The 22,360-nt window shown below is 51.2% G+C and overlaps 1 protein-coding gene across 1 annotated transcript; it reads right to left on the minus strand.

Annotated features, from left to right (window-relative positions):
• Positions 1-4,716: 4,716 nt before the first annotated feature.
• On the minus strand, positions 4,717-10,126 carry CNGA2 (cyclic nucleotide gated channel subunit alpha 2). Its single transcript, XM_049873412.1, has 6 exons — positions 10,008-10,126; positions 9,700-9,792; positions 8,898-9,068; positions 7,831-7,938; positions 6,430-6,536; positions 4,717-6,122 (listed from the first exon to the last, which is right to left on the minus strand). The coding sequence occupies exons 1-6, from the start codon at positions 10,115-10,117 to the stop codon at positions 4,717-4,719; spliced, it is 1,995 nt and encodes a 664-aa protein (XP_049729369.1). The 5' UTR covers positions 10,118-10,126.
• Positions 10,127-22,360: the final 12,234 nt, after the last annotated feature.

Consider the following 22,360-nt stretch of genomic DNA (forward strand, 5'->3'; position numbering starts at 1 on the left):
TCTTAGCCAGCCTCTTAGCTAGAAGTGCATCTTCATCACCCTCCCCATCAGGGCTAGCTATAGCTGGCTTGGTGTTGGGCCCTAAATCAGGGCTGAATTGTCCTTCCAGGTAAATGTCTACCTCAGAAAGAGGCAAAACCACTCAGTATTTGGCAGTCCTTGCCAGCAGGAAGGTGACCTGCAATTGAACCCACAGCCAGTATGGCATGCCTTCCTCCCTCTGGAACTAGGTGGCATCCCAGGCTTGCCTGCCCAGCAACCCGTTCTGCTCAGGGAGCTCCATCTTCAGAAGGACCCACTAGGGACCGAATCCCCACCTGCTGAGTCCCCATCTGCACTCCCTCCCCAAATAGCCTCAGTTAGGGAGAGAGAAGGATGAATCCCACACAGACCTGCCCTCAAAGAGCAAAGGAAGAGAAGACATGACTACGGATGAGCACTGCGGACAGAGAGAACACACCTGCTTGTAGGGTATCAAAGAAAGCTTCAGAGAAGAGAGTACATTGGAGCTGATTATGAAGGATGAGAGGGATGTTGCAGGCTGGGGTTGGGAGAAAGAGGTAGATGTGAGTCGAGTACCCTGTGGGACAGCTCTGGGTACGTCACAGAGTGCGAAGGATCCTTGTGCGTCTGAAGCATGGAGTATGTGGATGGGCAGAGAGACGAGGCTGAGCCGCTGAGGTCTAATTCACTAGAGCCAGTGCCAGCCCCTCAGTGGTTGCAGGCATTTGGCATCCGAATAGCATTGTGAGGGTGCCAGTGGCTACTCCAAGTGCTGTGGGTAGAGTGGAGAACAAGCCAGTGCCAATGGCTGCTCTTTGGCAGTCTAGTGGGGGAAATAGATAATAAACAAGGAAATAAATGAGATGATTACTGAGGGTGGTGAAGGCTATAAAGAAAGCCAAGCAGGGTGATGAGCTGGAGCTGACTGAGGAGATGAGGGCTATGTTAGATCTGGGGCACTTTTAGAGCCCTGAAGACAAGGACCCAGCCATGGCAAGATCCAGAGAAAGAGGAATCGAGGCCGGGGCAACAGTAAGTGGAATAAAACCAAGACAGAGAGAAGTTCAGCGTGTGCGTGGCATTGAAAAGGGGACTGGCAGGACTGGGGCAGAGAGAAGCAGGGGGAGGAGTGGACAAGGTTGGAAAGGCTGGCAGGTGTCACCTCAGGCAGGGCATGGATTTTGGTTGAAGAATAATGGGAAACCACTGTGATATGATTTTCATTTTTTAAAAACAGTAGTGGCTGGGGGCAGACTAGACTTCATGGGGCATGGGTGGGAGCAGAGCAACCATTGCTGCCATCCGGGAGAGAGCTGGTGGTGGCCTGGACCAGGGTGGGGACAGTGGAGACGAGAGAGTACTTCTTGGCTGATTGGATGTGGTGAGTGAGGGAAAGAGAGGAGTCAAGATGACCTCAAGGGGTTTGGTCTGAGCAACTGGAAAGGAGGAGCTGCCATCACTGAGAGGGGGAGATGTGGGGGAGCAGGCTGGGGGGACACGCATTAAGAGATGGGTTAGTGAGCCCTGCTTGGCCTTTTGCTTGGTGAGGGAGGGTCCACAGAGCACAGCCCACCACCTTTCCTTAGGTCCATGCGCCCTCTGGTGGTCAGGTTCTCTGTCTCTGTGCACTGGGGGCTTCAGGGCTCCTGCTTCCAAGCAAAACAGAAGGACATCTTCTGCCTTGCCCTCCCCTCTTCCCGGAAGGGGGGGCAAGTAGTCAGGCCAACTTTAAGCTTCAGGCTGAGGAACAGAAAGATGCTGTTCAGGCTAGGACTCAAGCTGGGCCGAGGTGGGGTGGTCATGGTGAGCCAGGCAAGGGCCATCAGGGGTCTGACCAAAATGAGAGGGTGAGTGGTGGGCGGGAGCAGGGCATTTTGTTTTCTATAGAAGGTCACTAATGCATAGAAAAACAAATTGATGGCCATGTACGAAGAAGGCAATTTACCTCAGGTGGGTCTTTTCAGAGGAAAATAAAAAAACGCTCCAATTTAAACACACTGAATTAAGAGCAGTGAGCAACAGACTGTGCTGAATAAATACAACACATAATGGAAAATGTCCTTCAGTTCTTATATTATGACCAATTACGGGAGAGGCGGGGGCAGTGGCCGGCAGCAGGCTTGGGGAAAGTCATGCTTCTGTGGAGAGGGCAACCCAGAAGGGGGCAACCAGTGGGGGGGGGAGGTGGTCAGACACAGGCACCATCTCCTCAGGCTGACATCCATGTGCTTACACTGTATCCACACTGGAGTCCACACAGGCACGTGCACACACACGTGCACACACACACACAGGTATTCCTTCATCCTTTTTCCGATGAGCAAACTACACTTAGATGAGATGAAGAGACACTTGCAGTACGATATGCAAGGGGCTCTAGCATAGAAGGCTGTAGTGGGCTCAAAAGAGGGGCCTGTGAACTGAGTCTCAGAACAAGAGGAGGCAGAAAAGGGGGACGGTGATCCAGGCAAAGGGAAAAGCATAAGAAAAACCCCAGGAGCTTAAGAGGGCACAGGCATTCGAGGCGCCACAAAAAGCCATGGATGGCTAGGGATAGGGATGTCTGGGGAAAGGGAAGCTAGGGAGAGGGTGGCAGCTGAGTCATGGAAATACATGTCTCCATCCAGTGGATACTCCACGTGACCCAGAGGGGCCACCTGCTTTGCCCTGAGGTAAACCAGATTCAAGACTCAGTGTCTACCCCATGATGTTGGGACTGAGCTGAGGGTGAATCAGGCTCCAAAGAGAAACCCGGCAGATTTCTTGCTGAAACCAGGGCAAAAAAACTTCCAATGTAGTCATCCCCCTGCTTCTGGGCCCAGTGCCATCCTAGGCCTACGAAACTAACAGCTTGCCCAGGTTCCAACATCTGATGAAAACTGAACTCCTTAGTGCAACCTTAGCAACAAGCATCTTAGCAAGCAGCTGGCTGGTCTCCAAGGACTTCTCCTACTGCCTGCTCATCCTTTCTTATGTGAAGGGGTTCAGAACCTTTTCTTGTGCCCATCACCCAAATGGAGAATGTACAAAGAATACTGCCCCATCATGAATGCTATCTCCTTATTGCTGCCACTCTCAAGGACCGGGGCCTGGAACCGGCAATGTTACAGAGCCCTCCAGGTGAGTCTTCCCTTGTTTGAGATTGCTTACTGTAGGCTAGGGCAGAGGCCAAGAGATTATGCTGCACTGAAAAGAAATCTGACTAGAAGAAGAATCCCCATAAAAATGAATAGTGTGCATCAAGGCACCTGAGTCTGCACCTAGATCTTCCTGCCTACTGATTAGAACTTGTTCTTTGGGTTTCTGATCATCCTGTAACTCTCAGCTGAAATATCTACTCCTCCAGATCTTTCCCAACTCCCCAGGCAGAGTCAGTGTTTCTGTTCAGGTACAGTTGCTGACAGGTGGAAATGTAAGAGTTTGGGTCAGTTTTGTTCACTCATTCATTTATTCCTCTAGTCCCCCAGTGAATGAACATTCTCTGAATGCCTCCTCTGTGCCAAGAATGTCAGGAGGTTGCAGACAGAGAGTGAAGGAGACTGTCTTGGCCTTGTCCCCAAAGAGCTGACATCCTGGAGGGGGAAACAGGTCCATCAAAGTCCAACCACACAGTGTGATGAGAGCCAGGAGAGAGAGGCTCACAAGTGCTGGGAGGGCTTAGAGACGAGTTGATTGACTGCCTAGTGGAGGAGGGAGTGCAGTTAATGGGGCAAGTCATCCTCAGCTGAGTCCTGAAGGACCACTGAGGGTTATGCAAGGCAGGGGAAGGTGGCAGGGTATATTACAGGTAGGAAAATTCTGGATGGGAGGAGAGAAATATGGAGAAAAGAGAAGGAGAGAGGGAAGTAAGGAAGGGAGGAAAGAATGTGAATAGCATTGTTGAGGAATAACCACAAGTAGTTCAAAGGAATTTATTATTGTAAGTGCTTCTAATGCAGGTATTAACTTGAATAGTCCCCCACCGGCCACCAGCCTCCAAGACCTCTTCAGAAATGCTCTGCACAGAGGGGTGACAGCCAGATTTCCTGGACAGCCCCTTCTCCAGGTAACACTGCCCACTGGCAAATTGCCAGCTGCATTTCTTCTCATTCCCTGGCCTGGAATGGACCAGAAGTCAGCAGAATCATCATCTCCCTAGTTCAGAGATAACTGCAGAGACCCGCTTCTGGCTGGCAGACATATAGACCAATCGATAGGGAGGGGCAGCCTGGGGTGAGCACCCTCCTTGGGAGGCAGACTCTGGGTACCTGTGCTAAAGGTCTGCAGCCAGTGCTTGAACTACATACATATGCAGGGAGATGATGATTTGGGACACATGTTAGCAAAAGCAGGGGTCAGAACCAAGTGGGGAGTGGCTAGGTGCAAAGGAACCTGGAAAGAGGAGAGTATTGTAGCAGGGTGCACACCATTCTGCAGATGGGCCTCTTCAGAGAAGATTATTGCCCAGGCTCCCAGTCCCAGAACACGTACCCTGAAGACAGTTCAGACTTGAGAAAGCTGAAGCTCCCGGAAGTCCAGCCAGCACAGTCTGGCTGTTAGTTGGACTTTAGGGGTGGGGTCCTCGATGTTTGGGCCAAGAACTCTAGGATCAGAGAGGCTTCAGAGAGATTTCAGGGGGACATGAGGGTAATGCAGATAAATACAAAGACCTACACAGTTCTTCTAGGTCCTGGGGTCAAGACCAAGGCTGGAGAGGCAGTTAGGTCCCAACCATTATGGTTTCTCTACAGCAGCTGGCTCCGGGCTGTTTATCCCATCTGACAGGTAATCCTCTTCATTGTTCTGCTTCATCTTGGTTTCCAAAACTGTGATTCGCTGCTTGAGCTTCTGCTGGGCCCCCGTGTACTCGGCCAGCAGGCGGCCAAAGCGGGTGTACAAGGTCTCCATGTTAGTTTCCAGCTGCTCTAGCTTTTCCTGCACATCTACCTCCATAGTGGCTGCTACCTCATTCTCATCCAGGAGCCCCTCCTTCATCAGGATCTCCCTACCCCTCTCCTCCAAGACCTTCTTGGCGTCAGGGTACTCAGTCACTGCTTCCATAAGATCATCCTTGGACAAGCAGAAGAGATCTGAGTAGCCAAGGCTGCGGATATTGGCAGTGCGTCGATTGCCCATTTTGCTGCCCTTAATATTAAGGATGCTGATCTCTCCAAAGCAGCTCCCAGCTGAGAGCAGCGCATACTGGGTCACCCCATCATCAGCCACCACTGCCAACTTGCCCTCCTTGATTATGTACATTTCCTTGCCAATGTCCCCCTTACGGCAAATGTAATCCCCAGGGCTGAAGACCTGAGGACGGAGCTTCAGTACCAATTCCACCAGCAGCCCAGCCTCACAATCCTGGAAGATGCGCACTTTCTTGAGTGTGGACAGGTGGACATTGATAGCTATCTCAGCTCTGAGCTTGGCTGGCAGGTTCTTGAGAACTTCTCGCTCATCCACAGTCTTCTTATTGGTCCACAGGTAGTCAAACCACTTGATGACCTTGGCTTCCATCTCTTTGCTGACCTTGCGGAACTGCATGTAGTGTTTGACAGCATCAATCTTGGCTTGAAATTCAGCTCGGGTGGCATTCATGTTGGAAATCATGGAGCCGACATTTCCCACAATGGTGGCAAAGATGAGGACACCAATCAGGAAGTCAAAGATGACAAATAGGTATTCCTCATCCTTTACAGGGGGTGGTGTCTCCCCAATAGTGGTGAGTGTCAGTGTGGACCAGTAAAGGCAGTAGATGTATTCCCTAGCCAGGTAGCCATACGCAGGATCAGTGATGTTGGGGTAAACCCAGGTGTCGACTCCAAAGCCGATGGACTTGGAGATGGCATAATAGATGCAGGCATTCCAGTGGATGATGACCAAGATGTAGAGGACTAGGTTGCTGATGCGGAAGATGTTGGGGTAGCTGGTGCGGGTCTCAGTACGGTCAAAGAACTCAAACATGCGAGCAAAGTGCAGTAGGCGGTTGAAGCGCAGCTCAGGGCTGTGGATGCCCACAGCGAAGTAGATCAGGTCTGTGGGGATGATGGAAGCCACATCCAGCTTGAACTGCATGGTGTGAATGTAGTTGTCCCTCAGCTTCTTGGGATCTTTGACCAGCAGCCCTTGCTCCAGGAAACCTAGTGGAGATGAAAGCCTTGAGTCTGTCCCTTCTACTAGGTTAAAGTTAAGCAAGGGATAAACTATTTTATCAATTCTCCTTCCCAGAGAAGGGTATAAGAGCTAACATAGCAGGGCTGGCCAGAAGGGTCCTAGAAACCAACCCCAGGTCCCAACCTCACTAAGCATGAGATTCAAGATTCAAACTTCCAACTGAAGTTTCAGTCAGACAGTTGAATCCAACATGTGTCCAGAGGGCTTCTTGGAAATTGGACTCAGGAGTTTGGACTTGTGGGTCCTGCCTGAGCTTCCCAGTTGCTCACTCACCTGTGCGCAGTCGGATGAAAAGGTCAGCAATGTAGACCATATCTGAGAAGTAGTCCAGCACCAGCCACACTAGGTAGTAGCCTTTCTGTAGGTCACTGAAGCAGGCTCTGCAGGAAGACAGGGCTGGGCTTCATCCTCTGAGCCAGCCAAGGTGCTGGAGGTCCCGAGCTGAACACCCACTGTGTGCAGGGCTTGAGATGATCACTGGTGAGTCACATTCAGCCCAGCTCTAGAGAGACATTTAGAAACTCCTCCCCCAACCCTTGTCATTACATAGATATTATGGCTGGTCAAAGGAAGGAGTAGTTAAACTCTGACTAGTTGGTCACATTTAGAATAAAACCCCAGCCCCCTCCCCTGGCCCAGTCTTCAATGCCTTACTCACAATCCTCCAACCATACTAGGCCCTTCCAAAGCAGGGTATCTGCACTTGTTCCTTCTGCCTGGAATGCTTCCTCCCACCACCCTCAGGAATCTAAGTAGCTGGCTCCCTCTTACCATTCAGGCCTCAGGTGAGATATCACCTTCTCCAAGAGGTCTACTCTGACTTTCCTTTCTCCAGTAGCTTCCTGTCACCAGCCCCTGGAATCATCTTGGTCTTTTGTTCTGTTTCATGTTTACTGTCAGTGTCCCCACTAGCCTGAGAGCTCCAGGAAAACAGAGACCTTATCTGTCTTGTCCACATTATCCCCAGCACTGAACACAGAGCCTAGCACCCAACAGGTGCTGAATGAATCACTGAGGCAGGGGCTGGAAAAACTACTTGTATAGAGTGGCTTTTGAACTGGGCCTGCAAGGAAGAATCTTCGTAGGTTGAAAATGGGTGAAGGGAGTCTTCCCTTGAGGAAACAATATGTTATGATCCAAGAGAAGTGAGTGCTGGGACTAGGGTGTTCCAGAAGGGGGAGCTGGCGAAAAGGCAGTACCCAGGCCTAGAGGGCCTTAAAGGCCATGCTTAAGGCTTGAACTTCACCCTGTGGGCAATGAGGAGCCACTGAAGGGTTTCTGAGGGGAAATCACATCATCAGATCCCTGTTTCTACCTACTGTGCTAGTTGCAAGAGTGGAGAACGCACCGAAGCGGCAAGAGTGCCCACAAAGTTGTAGTTGTCCCAGAGAGAGATGAGGGTGACCTCACCTAAGACAGTTTTGGTGTGGTTGGGGAGGTAGGAGCAGATTAACAGACACCTGGACAACATCCAGCATGAAGGCTTGGTGACATGTTAAATAGAGAGGGGAGGTTGAGGGTGACAGAGCAGTTGGAGGTGTCGTTGGCAGGTAGGGAATCCAGGAGGAAGGCTGAGTTGGAGTGAGCTGTGTCCACAACTGGCACTAGGTGCTTTCAAGCCCAGGGCCTGTGGGCTCAGCTGCTTTGGGCACCCTCTCCCACGCCCCTGCTCACCTGGCGACCAGTAGGCACCAGTTGTAGAGGACAGGCAGGGCAATAAAGAAGAGCCAGCGGTAGTACCAATCCCCAGCCGGGTCCAAAACAAATAATTCAAATTTCTTCCTGAGGAGAGAGACAGAGGCCAGGCTTGAGGATCAAGCCCACCAGTGTGGCAGCATCCCAATTCCCAGGGTCCCTGAGAAAGCCCTGCTAAAGGGATGTGCAGGATAAGGTGTATGGGTGTCTGAGTAGAGCTCACATGTGTGAGGGGCACCCCTCTTCCCATCCTGACTCCAACAGACCCTCTGCCTCCCATGCCCTCCAGAGGCCCCTTGTCCAGGAGGGTGTGGCAGGGACAGCACTTTCAGTAAGGGTGAGCCTCAGAGCCTGGGGAGAGGGTTCTAAAGAAAACAGGAGAAGTGCCAGGTGAGGAGCCCATGTGCTTCTTGCTCTCCCACCCTCCCTGTTTGGTTGCTGACCTCCAGCGCCTAAAGCATTTTCCCATGTGCTGTGTCCCGCCTTAGCAAGAGCCCTTTCCTCCACTGGCCAGACACCTGAAGTCGCCTATTTATTCATCAAAGAACGGTCCCCCCGGCTCCATCTTTTCTGCCCCCCGCTCAATAGTTCCAGGCCTTCTCTGCAGCCCCCGGCATGGCCTCTTCAGATAGCCAACTCCTCACCCACATTGGGACTGGGAGGGGCATAACAGCACTCCCTAATCACACCTCCTCTGCACCTACTGACTGCTGGAACAGGCCCTGGAGCCCCAGCCCCGCCCTCATTTAGGTGCCCTCGCTGCTCGCTACATGAGCAGCGAGAGGAGATCTGGGGTGAGAAAAGCCACCAAAGGCGCCCATGGCAAGTGGACCAGTAGTTGTTGGGGAGGCTGTGGACAAGGACAATGGAAATGTTCTGGATTTTAAAAACATAGCAAGTCTTCCCTGGCCTCCTCTATCCCTACTATGGCAAGGCTTGGTGTATCCCTCCCTGCTTGTGGCCTGGCAGTGCCATTAGAGAGCCCACCCAGCCCTCTGACTGCACACTTGGGAGCCCTTTGAGCCCAACGCTCTGGGCAGTTATACTTGGTCCCCTTGCCCTCGCCGTCCTTGTCACTTTTGCCATCGCCTTGCTGTGTAGTCACAGTCTGGAGCTCAGGCCCACGGAAACGCTCGAGGAACGAGTCGGGTCTAGGGTCCTCCTCACGGAAATTCTTGTTGGCCCACTCTCGGATGACTCCCACCAGGCGGATGATTCTAAAGGAGAGAGAAAGCAGGAGCATGAGCTGGAGAACCACATTGTTCAGAGAGGACCTGCCACTGAAAGCTCTCTGTGAGGGAAATGGAAGACAGGCAAGTAAGCCTGGAAGCAGGCCATAATTTCCCCAGTGCTAACAGCTGGGATTGAGGCAAGCTGTGGCGTAGGGGCTAGGGAGCAGGGCACCACCCCTGATGCAGCCCGAAAGGCGGGGGTATCCTGGGAAGGCTTGCTGTAGGAGTTGCCACTTCACTTGATTGTGAAGAACAAACAGGAGGTCTCCAGGGCAAGATGGAGGTTGAGTTAAGCGTTGCCCTAGACTTCCTGATTTTCCTAAGTAGCCTATGACTCTCTGGGATGGAGATTGCAGGGCCCTCTACCTAGGCCCCTTGACTGAGATGAATTCCTCCCCCTGACACTGAGACAGGCAAGTCTGAGAGGAAGCCTGCTCTGGCCATTCAGTTCTTGCCTCCCAGGAGCATGGGTGGTTGGTCAGGACAGCACGACAGTGGTTTCCCAGAGGACCTGATGGAAAGGCCTAGAGAGACCAAGAGGAGGAAGGTCATTGGAGCCACCCAGGTAGGCCCTATTGGTGGCAGCAGGTGGCAGTAGGACAGTGGTGGGACCCACCTGCGGAAGCCACCCCTCCACTGCTGGGGGGCATCCATCTCCGCCAGCCTCTGCAGTTCTGAGGAGGTGTCATCATCAGCTGCAGACTGTGGCCTGCAGAGGAAGGAGCAGAGTTGACCAAGGGTTCTGTGGGAATACCTTTTCTCCTATCAGCACTCCCTCCTCCTGGGACGTGCCAAGAAAGCCCTTCATCCCTTTAGAAGGTGTCCTTGAGTCAAAGATTGTTTGCTCTATGACAATGAGACAGAGCGGGAAGGGAGTAACAGCCCCTGAGCCATCTCTGAAACTACCAGCCACAGCAGACTTACCTGCTGCTGGTCCGGCGGTCATCTTTGCCGTTGGCCTTGATGGTAGAGGGTACATGGTGGTTGTGGTTATTGGCTGGGGAGCTCTTCACACCATTGGATTTTTCTGTCATCCTCCATGTATGGCCCCAGGAGCCAGGACCCTCACCTGCCAGGGAAAGTGCTAAGAAGAAGGCCACAGAGGACCCAGACACCTACAGTGCTCAGGTGAGCAGGATTTGAGCAGAGCCAGGGCCCACCTGGCAAGTCCCAGCACCCCCGGGTACTGTCATGGCAGGAATCAGCATTGCCTGAATGCCAGGCTCTAAGCATTAAGAAGATGATGGTGCCCCCCCTCCCCCAACTCTGATAGGTAATTGAAAATTACCACAGTGCTGAACTGCAACATGTGTCAGGTGGTCTAACCCAGGTTGTTTTCCTTTACTCCCTCCCCATGAATATTTTGAAATAAATAACAAAAAAAAACAAATAGCAACTATCAAATCTAAAACAGCCCAAAAACACAAACGAAAATGGTTGAACCCATCTTTGGAGCCCCTGCTTTGCAGATGTCTGGCACATGCTTAGGCTGCCGTGCACCTCCAAAGTTGCCACTATCCCCAAGCTTCTGCCTCACAGGAGTGCATGTTCCTCCCTGGTCCAAAGGAACTGCACCTCTGCCCAGACCACCTCAGAGCTCACACTCCTCAGGCAGGAATCCCCTTTCTCACCAGATTCTTCAACCAGCTCCAATCACACTCTTTCCAGCACCACCTCAATAATGCCCATCACGCTGACTGTTATGGTTGAATTGTGTTCCCCCAAAAGATGTGTTAAAGTCCTAACCCCTGTACATGTGAATGTGACCTTGTTTGGAAATGGACGTTTTCTTTGAAGATGTTGTTCAAGAGGTCGTTTTGGAGTAGGGTGGGTCCTAATCCTAATCCCTTCTAAGTGGTGTTTTATAAAAGAAAACAGTAGACATGGAAACATACAGGGGGAAGACAGATGCCATGTGAAGATGCATCGATAGGCTAGGAAAACCAAGAAATGCCCAGGGCTACCAGAAACTGAAAAAGACAAGGATAGAGTGGACGCAGAGAAAGCATGGCCCCACTGACACCCTGATCTTGAACTCCCAACCTCCAGGACTGTGAGAGAATAAGTTTCTGTTCTTTAAAGCCACTCGCCTTGTGGTATTTTGTTATAGCAGCCCTAGGGAACTCATACACTGAGGAACAAGAAGAGGCTTGTGAATGGAGCAAGGAGTGAGGTTTGGAAGAGAACATGGAGGTGGCTGGCTGACGTAGGCCCTGTAGACAGTGGTCCAAATTTAGTAGTCTCTCTCAAGGGCTACTGGGAGCCTCTAAAGGGCTGAGCAAGAGAGTGTCGGGGACAGTATTATATTTTAGAAAGATCCATGTGGTTGCTGGGTGGGAGATAGAATTAGAAGGGGAGCAAGGGCAGAGGCAGGGTGGCCAGAGGGAAGGCTGGTGCAGGAGGTCTGCATCATCACTGAAGAAGATGGTGCCAATGGGGCAAAAGGACAGTGGGCAGACTGCAGAACTCTTTAGGATGGAGAATGGTAGGATTTGGAGATGGGTTGGATGTAGGGAATGGGAGAGAGAAAATAGGTGGGATCCTACAGGAATTGAGGACAAAGTCAGGGTCCAGGACATTTAACAGCTGAGCAAAGGAAGAGCCTGGACATATAAGAGTTGAGCAAAGGAAGAAGTGCCCCAAAAATCAGACTGAGAAGGAGCAGCCTGGAAAAAAGCAGAAGGGAAATAGAAGATTGTGCTCTAGTGTTTCTGACACGGGGTCAGGATGACTGAGACACTCAGAGCAGCTCCTTCCTGCTGGGGCTATCAGAACAAAGACATGGTCAGCACGTCCCCACCCTCCAGATTTACTGACACCCCTACTGCTGGACTCACAGCCCCCAGGCTGTTCCTGGACCCCCCTCCTCAGCTTGTTCCAGCTTCTGAAATTGTCACCATGGCGATGGCAGGCACGTCAAATGCTGTGGTGAGTGGTAACAACAAGCAGCCACAGAGCTGCTTGCCTGCTGCTCTCTGTGGGACTGTGGCATCAGGATGTTAATGAGGGCACCTGAGGGACAGGAACCAGCATCCCCAAGCCCCTGCTTGGACCCTGGGGGCAACAGGTCATGGAGACAGAAAGTTCTGGGTGATGCAAACAAAGCCAGGGCTGCTCACACTGATCAGGGTTTCAGGGATGGCCTCCTAGAACAGGTGGCATTGGACCCAAAGCATGAAAATGGAGAGGGATTGTAATCCAGGCCCAGAGTTAGCTTTAATAGATCACTGTTAAGTGAATGAATGCAGAGGTAGCTGAGGACAGTGAAGGGCAAGTGAGTTGAGAGGATGCTGGGACACTGGCGTGGGGTAACTGGCTTGGGGTGGCTGGACCCAAAATGGAGAGTGAGCTGGGCTTATAGGAATAGGGCAAGGAGGCCAGGGCCAGCCCAGGGAAGGTCTCAAGCACCAAGGAGAGGGCTTGGGACAACCCCCTGTTGATAGAGAGCGCATGCAAGTGAGCGCATAGATCCCCAGCTCCCTTTACTGATCATTCCCAATAGCCCTAGCCCTGAGTCCACAAGAGGGACAACTCTGGGGGCACACCATACGTTTGTGCCCTCTCTAAGGTTCTGGTTCCAAGACAAATTCCTCTCCCATGATCCCTGCCTCTTCTCTGCCAGAGAACAAGCCCTTCCCTTAATCTGGCCCAGCGGCTCTGCCACACACACTCCCCTTCATCAGAGCTGCCCTCTCAGGCTGGTTGCCTGGGAACAAGGGCTCTCCCCCCACCCCAGCAGGCAACTTGGTAGATGGCCCTCCTCAGCACACTCAATCCAAGAAACCTCATCTAGTTTCAAGGCTCCAATCTCCATCATGTCCCAAAGCAAGGTTTCCAGCCCAGTTCTCTCTCTTCTGAGCTCCTCACCCATATTTCCAACTGCCTGCTGGACATCTGGTTGGCCCACAGGCACTACAAACCTGACATAGCAAAAATGGGGCTTAACATTTCACCCACAAATGGGCTTCTCCTCCAATTTGCCATTCATAAAAGACCCTGCCTTCTACCCAGTCACCCAAGACAGAATCCTGGATGTCATCCTTAACTCCTGGTTTCCAGTCTCTGTCCTCAGTCAACTGTCTCCCCAGCAAAGTATCAAAGATCTGGCCACCCACTGCCCTTCATTCCCAATGTCCTGGCCTGGTCTTCCCCCACTGCTCTCCAGGCCTGCTGCAGCAGACTCTGACTGGCCCACCACTCACTGGGGTCTGGACTGGAGGTGGGAAATGGACACCATTAGGGTTTACGTGGGAGTTAAAAATCTCAGGATGGATGGGGCGTGGTCCCCTGTGTCATTAGAGAAGAGAAAGAGGCTGAGGATCTGTAACCTTGACAGACAGCTCACGGGGATGATCAAGTGGAGGACATGAGAAGGGCAGGCCAAGTAGTGTGAGGAACATGAGGAAAGAGTTCTCAGGGAAGGGAGAGTTTCAGCAAGGGAGGAGTCTTCAGGGCCAATGCTTCTCCCCCAACTGCAGGAAAACTAGGGCTGCCTGCAGAGCCTGAGCCTTCTTCCTCCAGAGATGAGAGCTGGAGTAGGGCCACTGGATTGAACAATGAGGACCTTGTTGGTGACCTTACTGAGAACAGTTCCAAGGAGTAGTGGTAAAAGATGCAAGTTTCACAGGGTCTAGGAGTGAGTAACAGGAGGTGAGGAGCAAGAGATAGAGAATGTAGCTGATTCTCAAAGTTTGACTGTGAGAGAAAAGAGAGAGATAGAGTGGGACCTAGGGGAGGATATGGGATTGAGAAAGGTTCTTTGTGTTACTATTGTTATTATTTTGCATAAAGAAGATAATAAAGCAAGTTAAAAGATTTCAAGGACAGATTCAGTAGCTAATGAAAATATCTGCCTTAGTGACCAACTCCAGTTGAGACTGTAGCCCATGAGAGATGGGATAATGGGTGGGTCCAGGTACCAGATGAAGTGAGAGGAGACTCCTCTAGAACATAGGGACATGGGTTATTCAGAAGCAGTCCAGGAGGGAAGGAGGCAAGAGGTATGTTTTAGATGGAGGTGTAGTGAGAGACAGTTGAAGGGGTTCACTCCTGGAAAACCCCAGCCTTCTCAGTGAAGTGGGAGGGGGCTCATCTTAGAGGCACCAGGCAGTGGTAGGTGTAGACTTTGGAGGAAGCCTGAAAGTTTGCAATAGCTGCTGCAAGGATGGATGAGGGAAGCAAAACAAGTGTGGGGACAGAACCAGGCTTGGTGAGAAAGACTGCAGGCCAGGTAGTTGCTAAAAAGAACAGAGACAGGGAGGGGATTTTTAGATGGATAATGGGATACTCTAAGAAGGTAACTTTGAAACCGAGCACGAGACATAATTATTCTATGAAAAGCCCAACTCCAGTCATGGTGGACTTCTGGACCCCTTTTCTCCTCATTCACTTGGATTCAAATTGAGCAACTAGCCCAAGACTACAGAAAACTAGCCCAGACAAAGGGGTTCCTGAATCCTGTTTGAAAGCATTTTGAAGATATTCCTTCAGAGTGTGGATGGAGATGTTAAGGCCAGAGAGGGAAGGGACAATTTAGTCATACAGCCAAAACTAGAAGCCAGAGCTACCAACTCCCAGGTGGTGGGCTCATTCAAATGCTCATTACTGCCCAAAGCTCTTTTATTCATTTATTTATTCCGTGAACATTCCCAAAGCACCTACTGCATGCCAGGTCCTGTGCTTGGTGCTGAGATTAGAGAGATGAGTCCGGCAGGGCTCCTGACTTCAGTGTTGCTCCCAGATTAAAAGAGGAGACAGCCAGGAACACAATTAATCCTGAGAGTCATTACTCTGTCCACATTCTACTCTGTTTCTGAGCAGCATTAGACATAGCTTATTTGCTCCCTCCTTTTTTTCTGGCACAGTGGTTAGGTGTTGGGCTGCTAACCAACTGCTCCTTGGAAACCCTAAGGGGCAGTTCTAGTCTGCCCTATAGGTTCCCTATGAGTCAGAATCAACTCGATGGCAATAAGTTCTTAAAACATTTGGTTTCCATTCTCCTGGTTCTCCTCCTTCCTCACTGCCCCCCTTATTATTAGTATCATTTGAAGAAGCCTCCTCCTCTTGCTCAACTCTAAAGGCTGAAGTGACCTGGGTCTCAGTCCTTGGATGGATCTTTTGTCTTTTCCATCCTTATCATTTCCTCATCCAGCCTTATGGATTTAAATACATCTGTATGCTGATGACTCCCAAATATACATCATGAGACTTGACCTCCCCCACCTAAACTCCAGTTTGTCTTCCTGACATTACCTATTGGATTTCAGTAGGCTTCTCAGTATCAATAGATCCAAAACTGAGCTCCCAGTCTTCCCCTCTAAACCTTATTCTCCCATACTTGACTGCATCTTATTTAAAGGCATTGCCATTTTCCTGGTTACTCAGGTCAAAACTTTAGAGTCCTCCTTGACTCCTCTCTTTTATATCCCATGTACTTTACTTATGCAAGTCATGTGGGCTCTACTTTCAAAAGATATTTTGTATCCAATCACTCCTCACTATCTTCATTGTTACCACCTTTTACTGTCCAAGCTGCCATTTTTCTCAGTGCCTGCCACACAGTAGGTGCTCAATAAATGTTGACTAAATAGTCAATGAACGATCTCTACATTTTTCACAATCCATTATGCCTTCTCTTTATACTTCCTTTATTCACTTAGGTGCCTGTTATATCAATTAGTTAATTTAAAAGGAGCACAAGACCTTCCATTTCTGGCCAAGATGGAGTAACAAGGACTGAATACACCTTCTGGATTGAAACAACCAAACTTAGAAAAATTTATTTTTAAAAAAAGTTTTCAAGACACTAGACAGTTTTTTTTTTTTTTTTTTTTTAGACATTAGGCAACAAAGGACAGCAATCCCTGGACAGGAAACAAATTAGGTGAACTCTAATATTATCCCAGCTTATTGCCTTGCAAGGCTTTCCAGGCCATGGCACGGGGCGAGGGGCGGTGGGACCCGGTGGAGCGTGGCAGATTCTCTGAGTTGAGGAAACAGAGCTGAGGATCCAGGGAGACTAAAGTAGCTAGAGTTTGCAATACATAATACTGGAGAGAAGAGGGCTTCAGGGAGAGAACTCTGGAGGTCTACAGAAGGTTCCTTTCAAACATCAGCTGAGTACTTATTGGGACACATCTATAAGGAAGCTATCCATGCCTGGGAAGGACCCACTCCCCGAAAATTAAAGGTTATAGTCCCCAGGTCACACAGTGCAGGGAATAGTGTCCAATGTCATCAGCCAGACTGGAAAACCTCATGATTTGTGGAGTACTGTGTAGGGGAACTTCCTTCAGAAGTGGGGAATAATTAGTCCTAGATTGAGTACTGCTCTAGTTCCCCTCCCAACGAATCTTGAAAGCAAGACCCAAAAGGATCAACTGTTTTTAAGTAAGTCAACTGCATCCCAGAACAAGGCTCAAGAATGTTTCTAAGAATACAAAAGTATCCAACATACAGCAAGATAAAATTCATAATATGCAGCATTCACTCAAAAATTAACAGGCATGAAAAGGAGTAGGAAAATACGACCCACAATAAGGAGAAAGGAGCCTTGGTGCACAGCGGTTAAGTGCTCATTGGCTAACCAAAAGGTGGGGGTTGGAATCCAACAGCTGATCTGCAGGAGAAAGATGTGACGGTTTGCTTCTGTAAAGATTTATAGCCTTGGAAACCCTACAGGGCAGTTTTACTCTGTCCTACAGGGTTGCTATGAGTTGGAATTGACTTGATGGCAACAGGTTTGTTTTTTTGTTATTGTTGTTTTTTTTTGTTCTTGTTTATATATATATATAAACAAATATATATATCAATCAAAATCAACCCCAAACTGAAGCAAATATCAGAATTAGCAGACAAGGAAATTAAAGCAGTTAATATAAATATACTCCTTATATTTAAAAAAAAAAAGTAAGAAGATTATGGATGATATAAAAAGACCCAAATCAAACTTCTAAAAAATGACAACTACAATTTGTGATATAAAAATACACTGGATGGTATTAACAGAAGATCAGATACTGTGGAAGAAAAGATTAGCGAACTTGAAGACAGAGCAATAAAACTATCCAAAATAAAGCACAGAGAGAAAAGATAATCAGAAAAAAAAGAAAAGAACAAAGCATCGGTGAGCTGTGGCACAGCTTCAAGTGGCCTAATATCGGTGTAATTGGAGTCCTCAAAGGAGGGGGCAGCAGAAAAAAAATTTGAAGAAATAATGGCCAAGTTTTTTCAAAACTTCATGAAAACTATGAACCCACACATCAATGAAACCCAAGCACAAGAAACATGAAGAAAACTACACCAAGGCATACTATAATTAAATTGCTCATATTCAGTGATAATGAGAAAATCTTAAAAGTAGCCAGAGAAATTAGACACATTATAGAAGAAAAAAAAAATTTTTTTTATATACAGAGCAACAAAATAAGGAGGACACCAAATGTCCAATAACAAAGGTGAACTGACATCAAAACAGCTCTGCTGAGCTTCAGACTTTCCTTCCAACTTCCAACTAGACATTACTCCCTGACTGCCCTGGTGCAGTTGCAACTTGTCTTGTCCCAAATCATCCTGAATTCATCACCACCAGTGGCCCTTTGACAGACATTCTTATGTGATTGACAGGGCCTTTAGTTCCTCAGCTGCTGGTCTTCAGGGAGGCTTGACACTGAAAAGAGCATGCCCAGGCTCATCCTCCCTGTCCACAGCCCCCTGCCTAACTCCCATGGTTCTGGGGTGAAGTCTGTTTCCAGGCTATGCCACCCTCCTCACCAGCACCCCCTGCGCCAGAGTGTGCACTGCCTGAAGGCAGGCATCAGTGTCTGTGTTGTTATGCACTGCAACCCCATACAGCACTGGGGCCTGCCCCTGGAAAGCACTCCGTAAATATTGGTGGAGAAAGAAAGGAAGGAAGGAAGGCAGGGAGGGAGGGAGGGAGAAAGGGAGGAAGGGAGGGAAGATGGAAAGGAAAAGGAACAAGACATAAAGGCCACACCTAGGCGAAGCTCTGAGGAAGCTCAGAAGCAAAACTCAGAAGAGGGAACTCAGAAGAAGGAACTGTTGATCCTGAAGCAGTGAGCCTTCCCAGAGAGCTCACAGAACCTTCCAGGTGACCAGATATCCCAGTCTTTTACAGTCCTGCCCATCTTGGATTCAGGTTCATGCTAGTACCAGGTCAAGCCAAGGTTTTTCCACTGTGATTGGGAAAGGGTGTGCCTTCCATGACTGACAGCCTAGAAAGGCAGGCTCTAAGAGTCATCCAGAAACTAGTCTCCCAGTACTCAATGTTAGCCATTGCAGTGGAAACAGTCCTGGGCAGCAGGCAGAGAATGGTGCCAAGGGAACAGCAGTGCACATCATGGGTGGCAGGGCAGTAGAGTGGGTGGGCAGGCAGTAGACAGCAACAGGGAAGGCCAAGAGGAAGCAATGGGCTTCCCCTACAAGCAACTAGAGCCTGGGGGTGCAGGAGCAGGTTCTCGTTCATTGAGCAGCTACCATGTGCTAAGCCTGCGAGGCAAGTTAGCTCATTTATTCCTCACCACAACTTTCCTAGGCTGATACTATTATGATCCCCATTGCACAGTTTCACACCTAAGCACACCCGGCCACAGAGCCAGCCTGGAAGGTGAGCAGAGCCAGAGAGTTAGGCATGAGGGCCCAGAGGAGTGTCGAGGTCAGATGTGCACTAGGAGCAGCAGGCACTTGGGGCTGACAACTAAGTGTGAGCTGAAGCTGCTGTGACCCCTCGTGCCCCAGGCCTCAGCTTCCAGCTGTGGAGAAGGAAAGCTGCAGAAGCTGAGAGTAGGCAGCCCAGAGCAGGAGGTAGAGAAGGGTTATCTACATAATCAATTCCAAACTCTGCCCTTGGGCATTCAGAACCCTTCACCACCTCTCTGTCTTGTGTGCTCTGTGCCTCTGCCTGTGGGGCCATCCCGTGGTGGGACCTGGTGGGGGCATGGCCCGGGCTGCTCCTGGTGATTCTAAGGGCACCGTGGCACCTGAGGACCAACCGTCAGCCACAGTTTGGGCTCAAGTCAAAGCAAATGTGCCAAACCCAAGCACTTAGCATTCCCCTCCATCCAGAGGCCTCTGTTTGACAAGGGGGCTCTACCTGTGCTCTCAAGTCTCAGGGCTCAGGCGGGCAGGGGTCTAAGGACCATGCCGCATGCATACAAGCTGTCCTCTACATGGGCACAGCCGACGCTGATCTGGGCTCCAGCTGAAATGGAGAGCTAAAATGGGGTGCTGCCCTTGGCTCTGGCCAGCTGCCTAGCCTGGAGTCTCCCTTCTGCCAGAAGCTACCAGGGCTTCACTGCAGATACAAAATGGCAGGTGGGCCTGGCTCCCAAAGCCTGAGAGAGCCTGAATGGGCAGTCCCCCCATGAGGTTTCCCAGAGAAAGCCAGGGTGCAGCACGAAGGGCCAAAGTGGAGACTGCAATTCCACGCAACCCCCTTCCCCCACCTCTGTTGCTCCTCATAAGCAGACAGCCATAGCACACCCACCAGCACCCCCAGTGCCCTGGGCCTGGGATGCAGGCAGCCCAGAATGCTCTTGGCCAGGCAGAAGTGGACATGGGCGCAGGCCTTAAGACCACAGTCCCCTCCCTTCCTCCACTGGACCCTGCCTGGCCAGGCAGCCCCTCTGCCCCTCTGCTCCCAGCCACCCGCCCTTGCCTTCAGGTCAGCCTAGTGTGGCACTCAGGGCCTTTGCCATCCTGGAGCCTGCAGGACTAGAAAGGGGACAGAGGTTCCCCACACAGCCACATCCCCGCAGCTCCCTGGGCAGACCATGCACACAAGGGCCCATGCCAAACCCAGGTGGCCCATGGCTACAGGAAGGTGTTGGCCCCTTTTCTCACCAATCAGAAGGCTTCAGAGATGGCGTGTACCCTGGCCACAGTCAGCATCCGTGCAGCCTCCGATCATAGAGGAGCCCTTGGTGCTCATCGGCACCGCAGGGGTGGGGGTGTATCTAGTCAGAGAGCTGCCCCAACCTGCTCTCGGCCAGCAAAGGAAGCCAGCAGGGGCCCAGGAGAGTGCATGCCTGGCCACCCACCGGCTGACGGAGTGCCTGACCCCCTCACTGTGGCCCTGCACACCCCAGGCTCTTTCTTGTGGGCAAAGGCTGAATGCTGGGCTGCGAGGCTGTGGAAGCTGCTTTCCAGACCCAGGTGCTGGCCCCTCCCAAGCTCTCTGGGGAGCTGTCCCTTGCAGGGAGCTCTCATTTTGAAGGACTTAGAGCTGCCAGCTTCCTGCCCCCATGCACCTGCCTCCCGGCCGTGGTCACCATCAGGTCAGCCCACCTGGCCAGGGAGAAGCTGGGAGAGAGAAGAGGTACCTGGAGTAGGGCAGGCTGTTGGGAAGCAATGCATTCCACTCTAAGGTCTGGGCTTGGCCTCCAGGAGGGGCTGGGGCTGGGGAAGGAGAAGGGCCAGGGGGCTGGACAAGCAAGGCTTTGGCTCCCTTTCAAGAGCCAGGCTTTCTGGCTTCTCCCAGGTACAGCAGAGCCTCCTCCTCTCCCCTCCCCAATGCCCACCTTCCTCTGAACCCCAGCCCTAGGCTGTTAGGAAACCACCTGGAGACCAAGGAACTGGGATATTGAGTTTCAGCTTCCACCCAGGCTAGAGGCCAGCAGGTGGGGGGCGGGGAGGGGCAGGGCAAGTCCAGAGGCTTCCAGTCCTCAATTTCTTGCCTGCACGGAGGCTTGGAATATGAGCCCTTCTCTCAAGGGGGCCTTGTGGGGAGGCTCAGATGAGATCCTGGACATACACAGGTACACAGAGCTGCATGTAACCACTTAGAGAAAGTCTGCAAGGATACATACCAAACCAGCCATGGGAGCTACCTTGGGGAAGGGCACTGACAAGGGGCAACGGCTTTTGTCAGCTACACCTGTGATGTTTCCCTTTTTCCGGACAATGCATTCCTGCCTGATGTGTACAATTCACTATTTTAAGAATGCAATGCACATGGCACTTAGGAGGTGCACCCTAGAGAACAGTGGTCATAATTGACTGACTTTTACATCGAGGGCAAGTTTGTCCATCCCTCTGTGAGGCAGACCAACAAAGCCAAACATGTTGCTATCGAGCAGACTCCATGTGTGCAGAGTAGAACAGCTCCACAGAGTTTCTAAGGCTGTGACCTTTCGAAAGCAGATCGCCAGGCCTGTTTTCCAACGTGCCTCTGGGTGGATTCAAACCACCAACCGTTCGGCTAGTAGTGGAGTGCTTAACCATGTGTGCCACCCAGGGAGTCCTCTGTGAAGCCATCAGGCCAGAAGTGTTGGGGACCTTGGTCAGAGGCCATTCCACCAGCACTTTACTTCTGCTGGGCATTAAGGGTGCAGAAGGCCAGAGCCTCTGCCCTTGCGAAGCTCCTGACCCAATGGGGGCACTGGCTGTGTCCTCCTCAAACCCCAAGCCTGGGTAGCACATGAGGGGCCTCACAGAAGAGCAAGAACTAACCTGCTGCTGAGAGATCCCCCTTCCCCACACCCAGCCCCGAGGTGTGAATGAATATCTCCTCTGTCCTCCGTAGGAGACCTGGGGATGTTCAGGGCTTGTCGGGGGAAGGGCCAGGCTCATGTTGGAGCTCTTGGGCGAGACGAGGGCTGCTTGGCAGGGAAATGCCATTGGGGCAAATGCCCTAGCTGGATTATAGCCAGAGGGCTAGGCAAGGGTGCCCCCCCCCACCCCCGGAACCGCCTTGGGTCTCTATGGAGATTGGCAGTCAGAGACACCAGCCCTCCAGAAATAAGCAGCAGGGCAGATGGAGGGGCAGCCAGGGCCCAAGCTCGGGCTCCACCTTAGCTCACCTCTCTTGGGTGTTTCTCCAGGGGACCTACATGCTGTTTATTTGCAACTCAGCTAAATTGCTCCCAAAGGTGCACCTTTGTTTCACAACATATTTTCAACCAGACTTTTTCTGCAAACATGTCCGTGTCTGCGCACGCACACCTGCACCCAAACCCCAAAGGACCGGCCTGGCCCCACCCCCTAGCTGCCTTCTCTTCCTCCAGCTTTCCTGGTCAGTCTGGTTGGAGCAGAAGAAAGGGGCAGCCTGGGGGGCCATGTGCCTAGCTCTAAGCTGCTCCACTTGGCTTGGCTTGGCTTCTATGCCACCCAGAGCAGGGGGCCATGAGGCTGGTGGCTGGAAGGACCACTTGCTGTCCCTCTCTGAACAAGTGGGCTACCCCATCTCCCTGTCTCCCTTCCCTGATCTGCCCTGAGACTGGGGGAAGTGGAGGAGTGGCCTGCAAAGGGGATCCCCAGCT

Source organism: Elephas maximus, chromosome X, assembly GCF_024166365.1.
Source record: "Elephas maximus indicus isolate mEleMax1 chromosome X, mEleMax1 primary haplotype, whole genome shotgun sequence".
NCBI classification, from domain to species: Eukaryota; Metazoa; Chordata; class Mammalia; order Proboscidea; family Elephantidae; genus Elephas; species Elephas maximus.

What these genes read in the sequence shown, in the direction of transcription:
- CNGA2 (XM_049873412.1), bottom strand. Translation starts at nt 10,117, where the DNA reads ATGACAGAAAAATCCAATGGTGTGAAGAGCTCCCCAGCCAATAACCAC. An exon ending in GGCGAGGGCAAGGGGACCAA is followed by an intron (nt 7,939 to 8,897) that starts GTATAACTGCCC and finishes CTCTCTCCTCAG; the next exon opens with GAAGAAATTTGAATTATTTG. An exon ending in TGGTGCCTACTGGTCGCCAG is followed by an intron (nt 6,537 to 7,830) that starts GTGAGCAGGGGC and finishes GTCTTCCTGCAG; the next exon opens with AGCCTGCTTCAGTGACCTAC.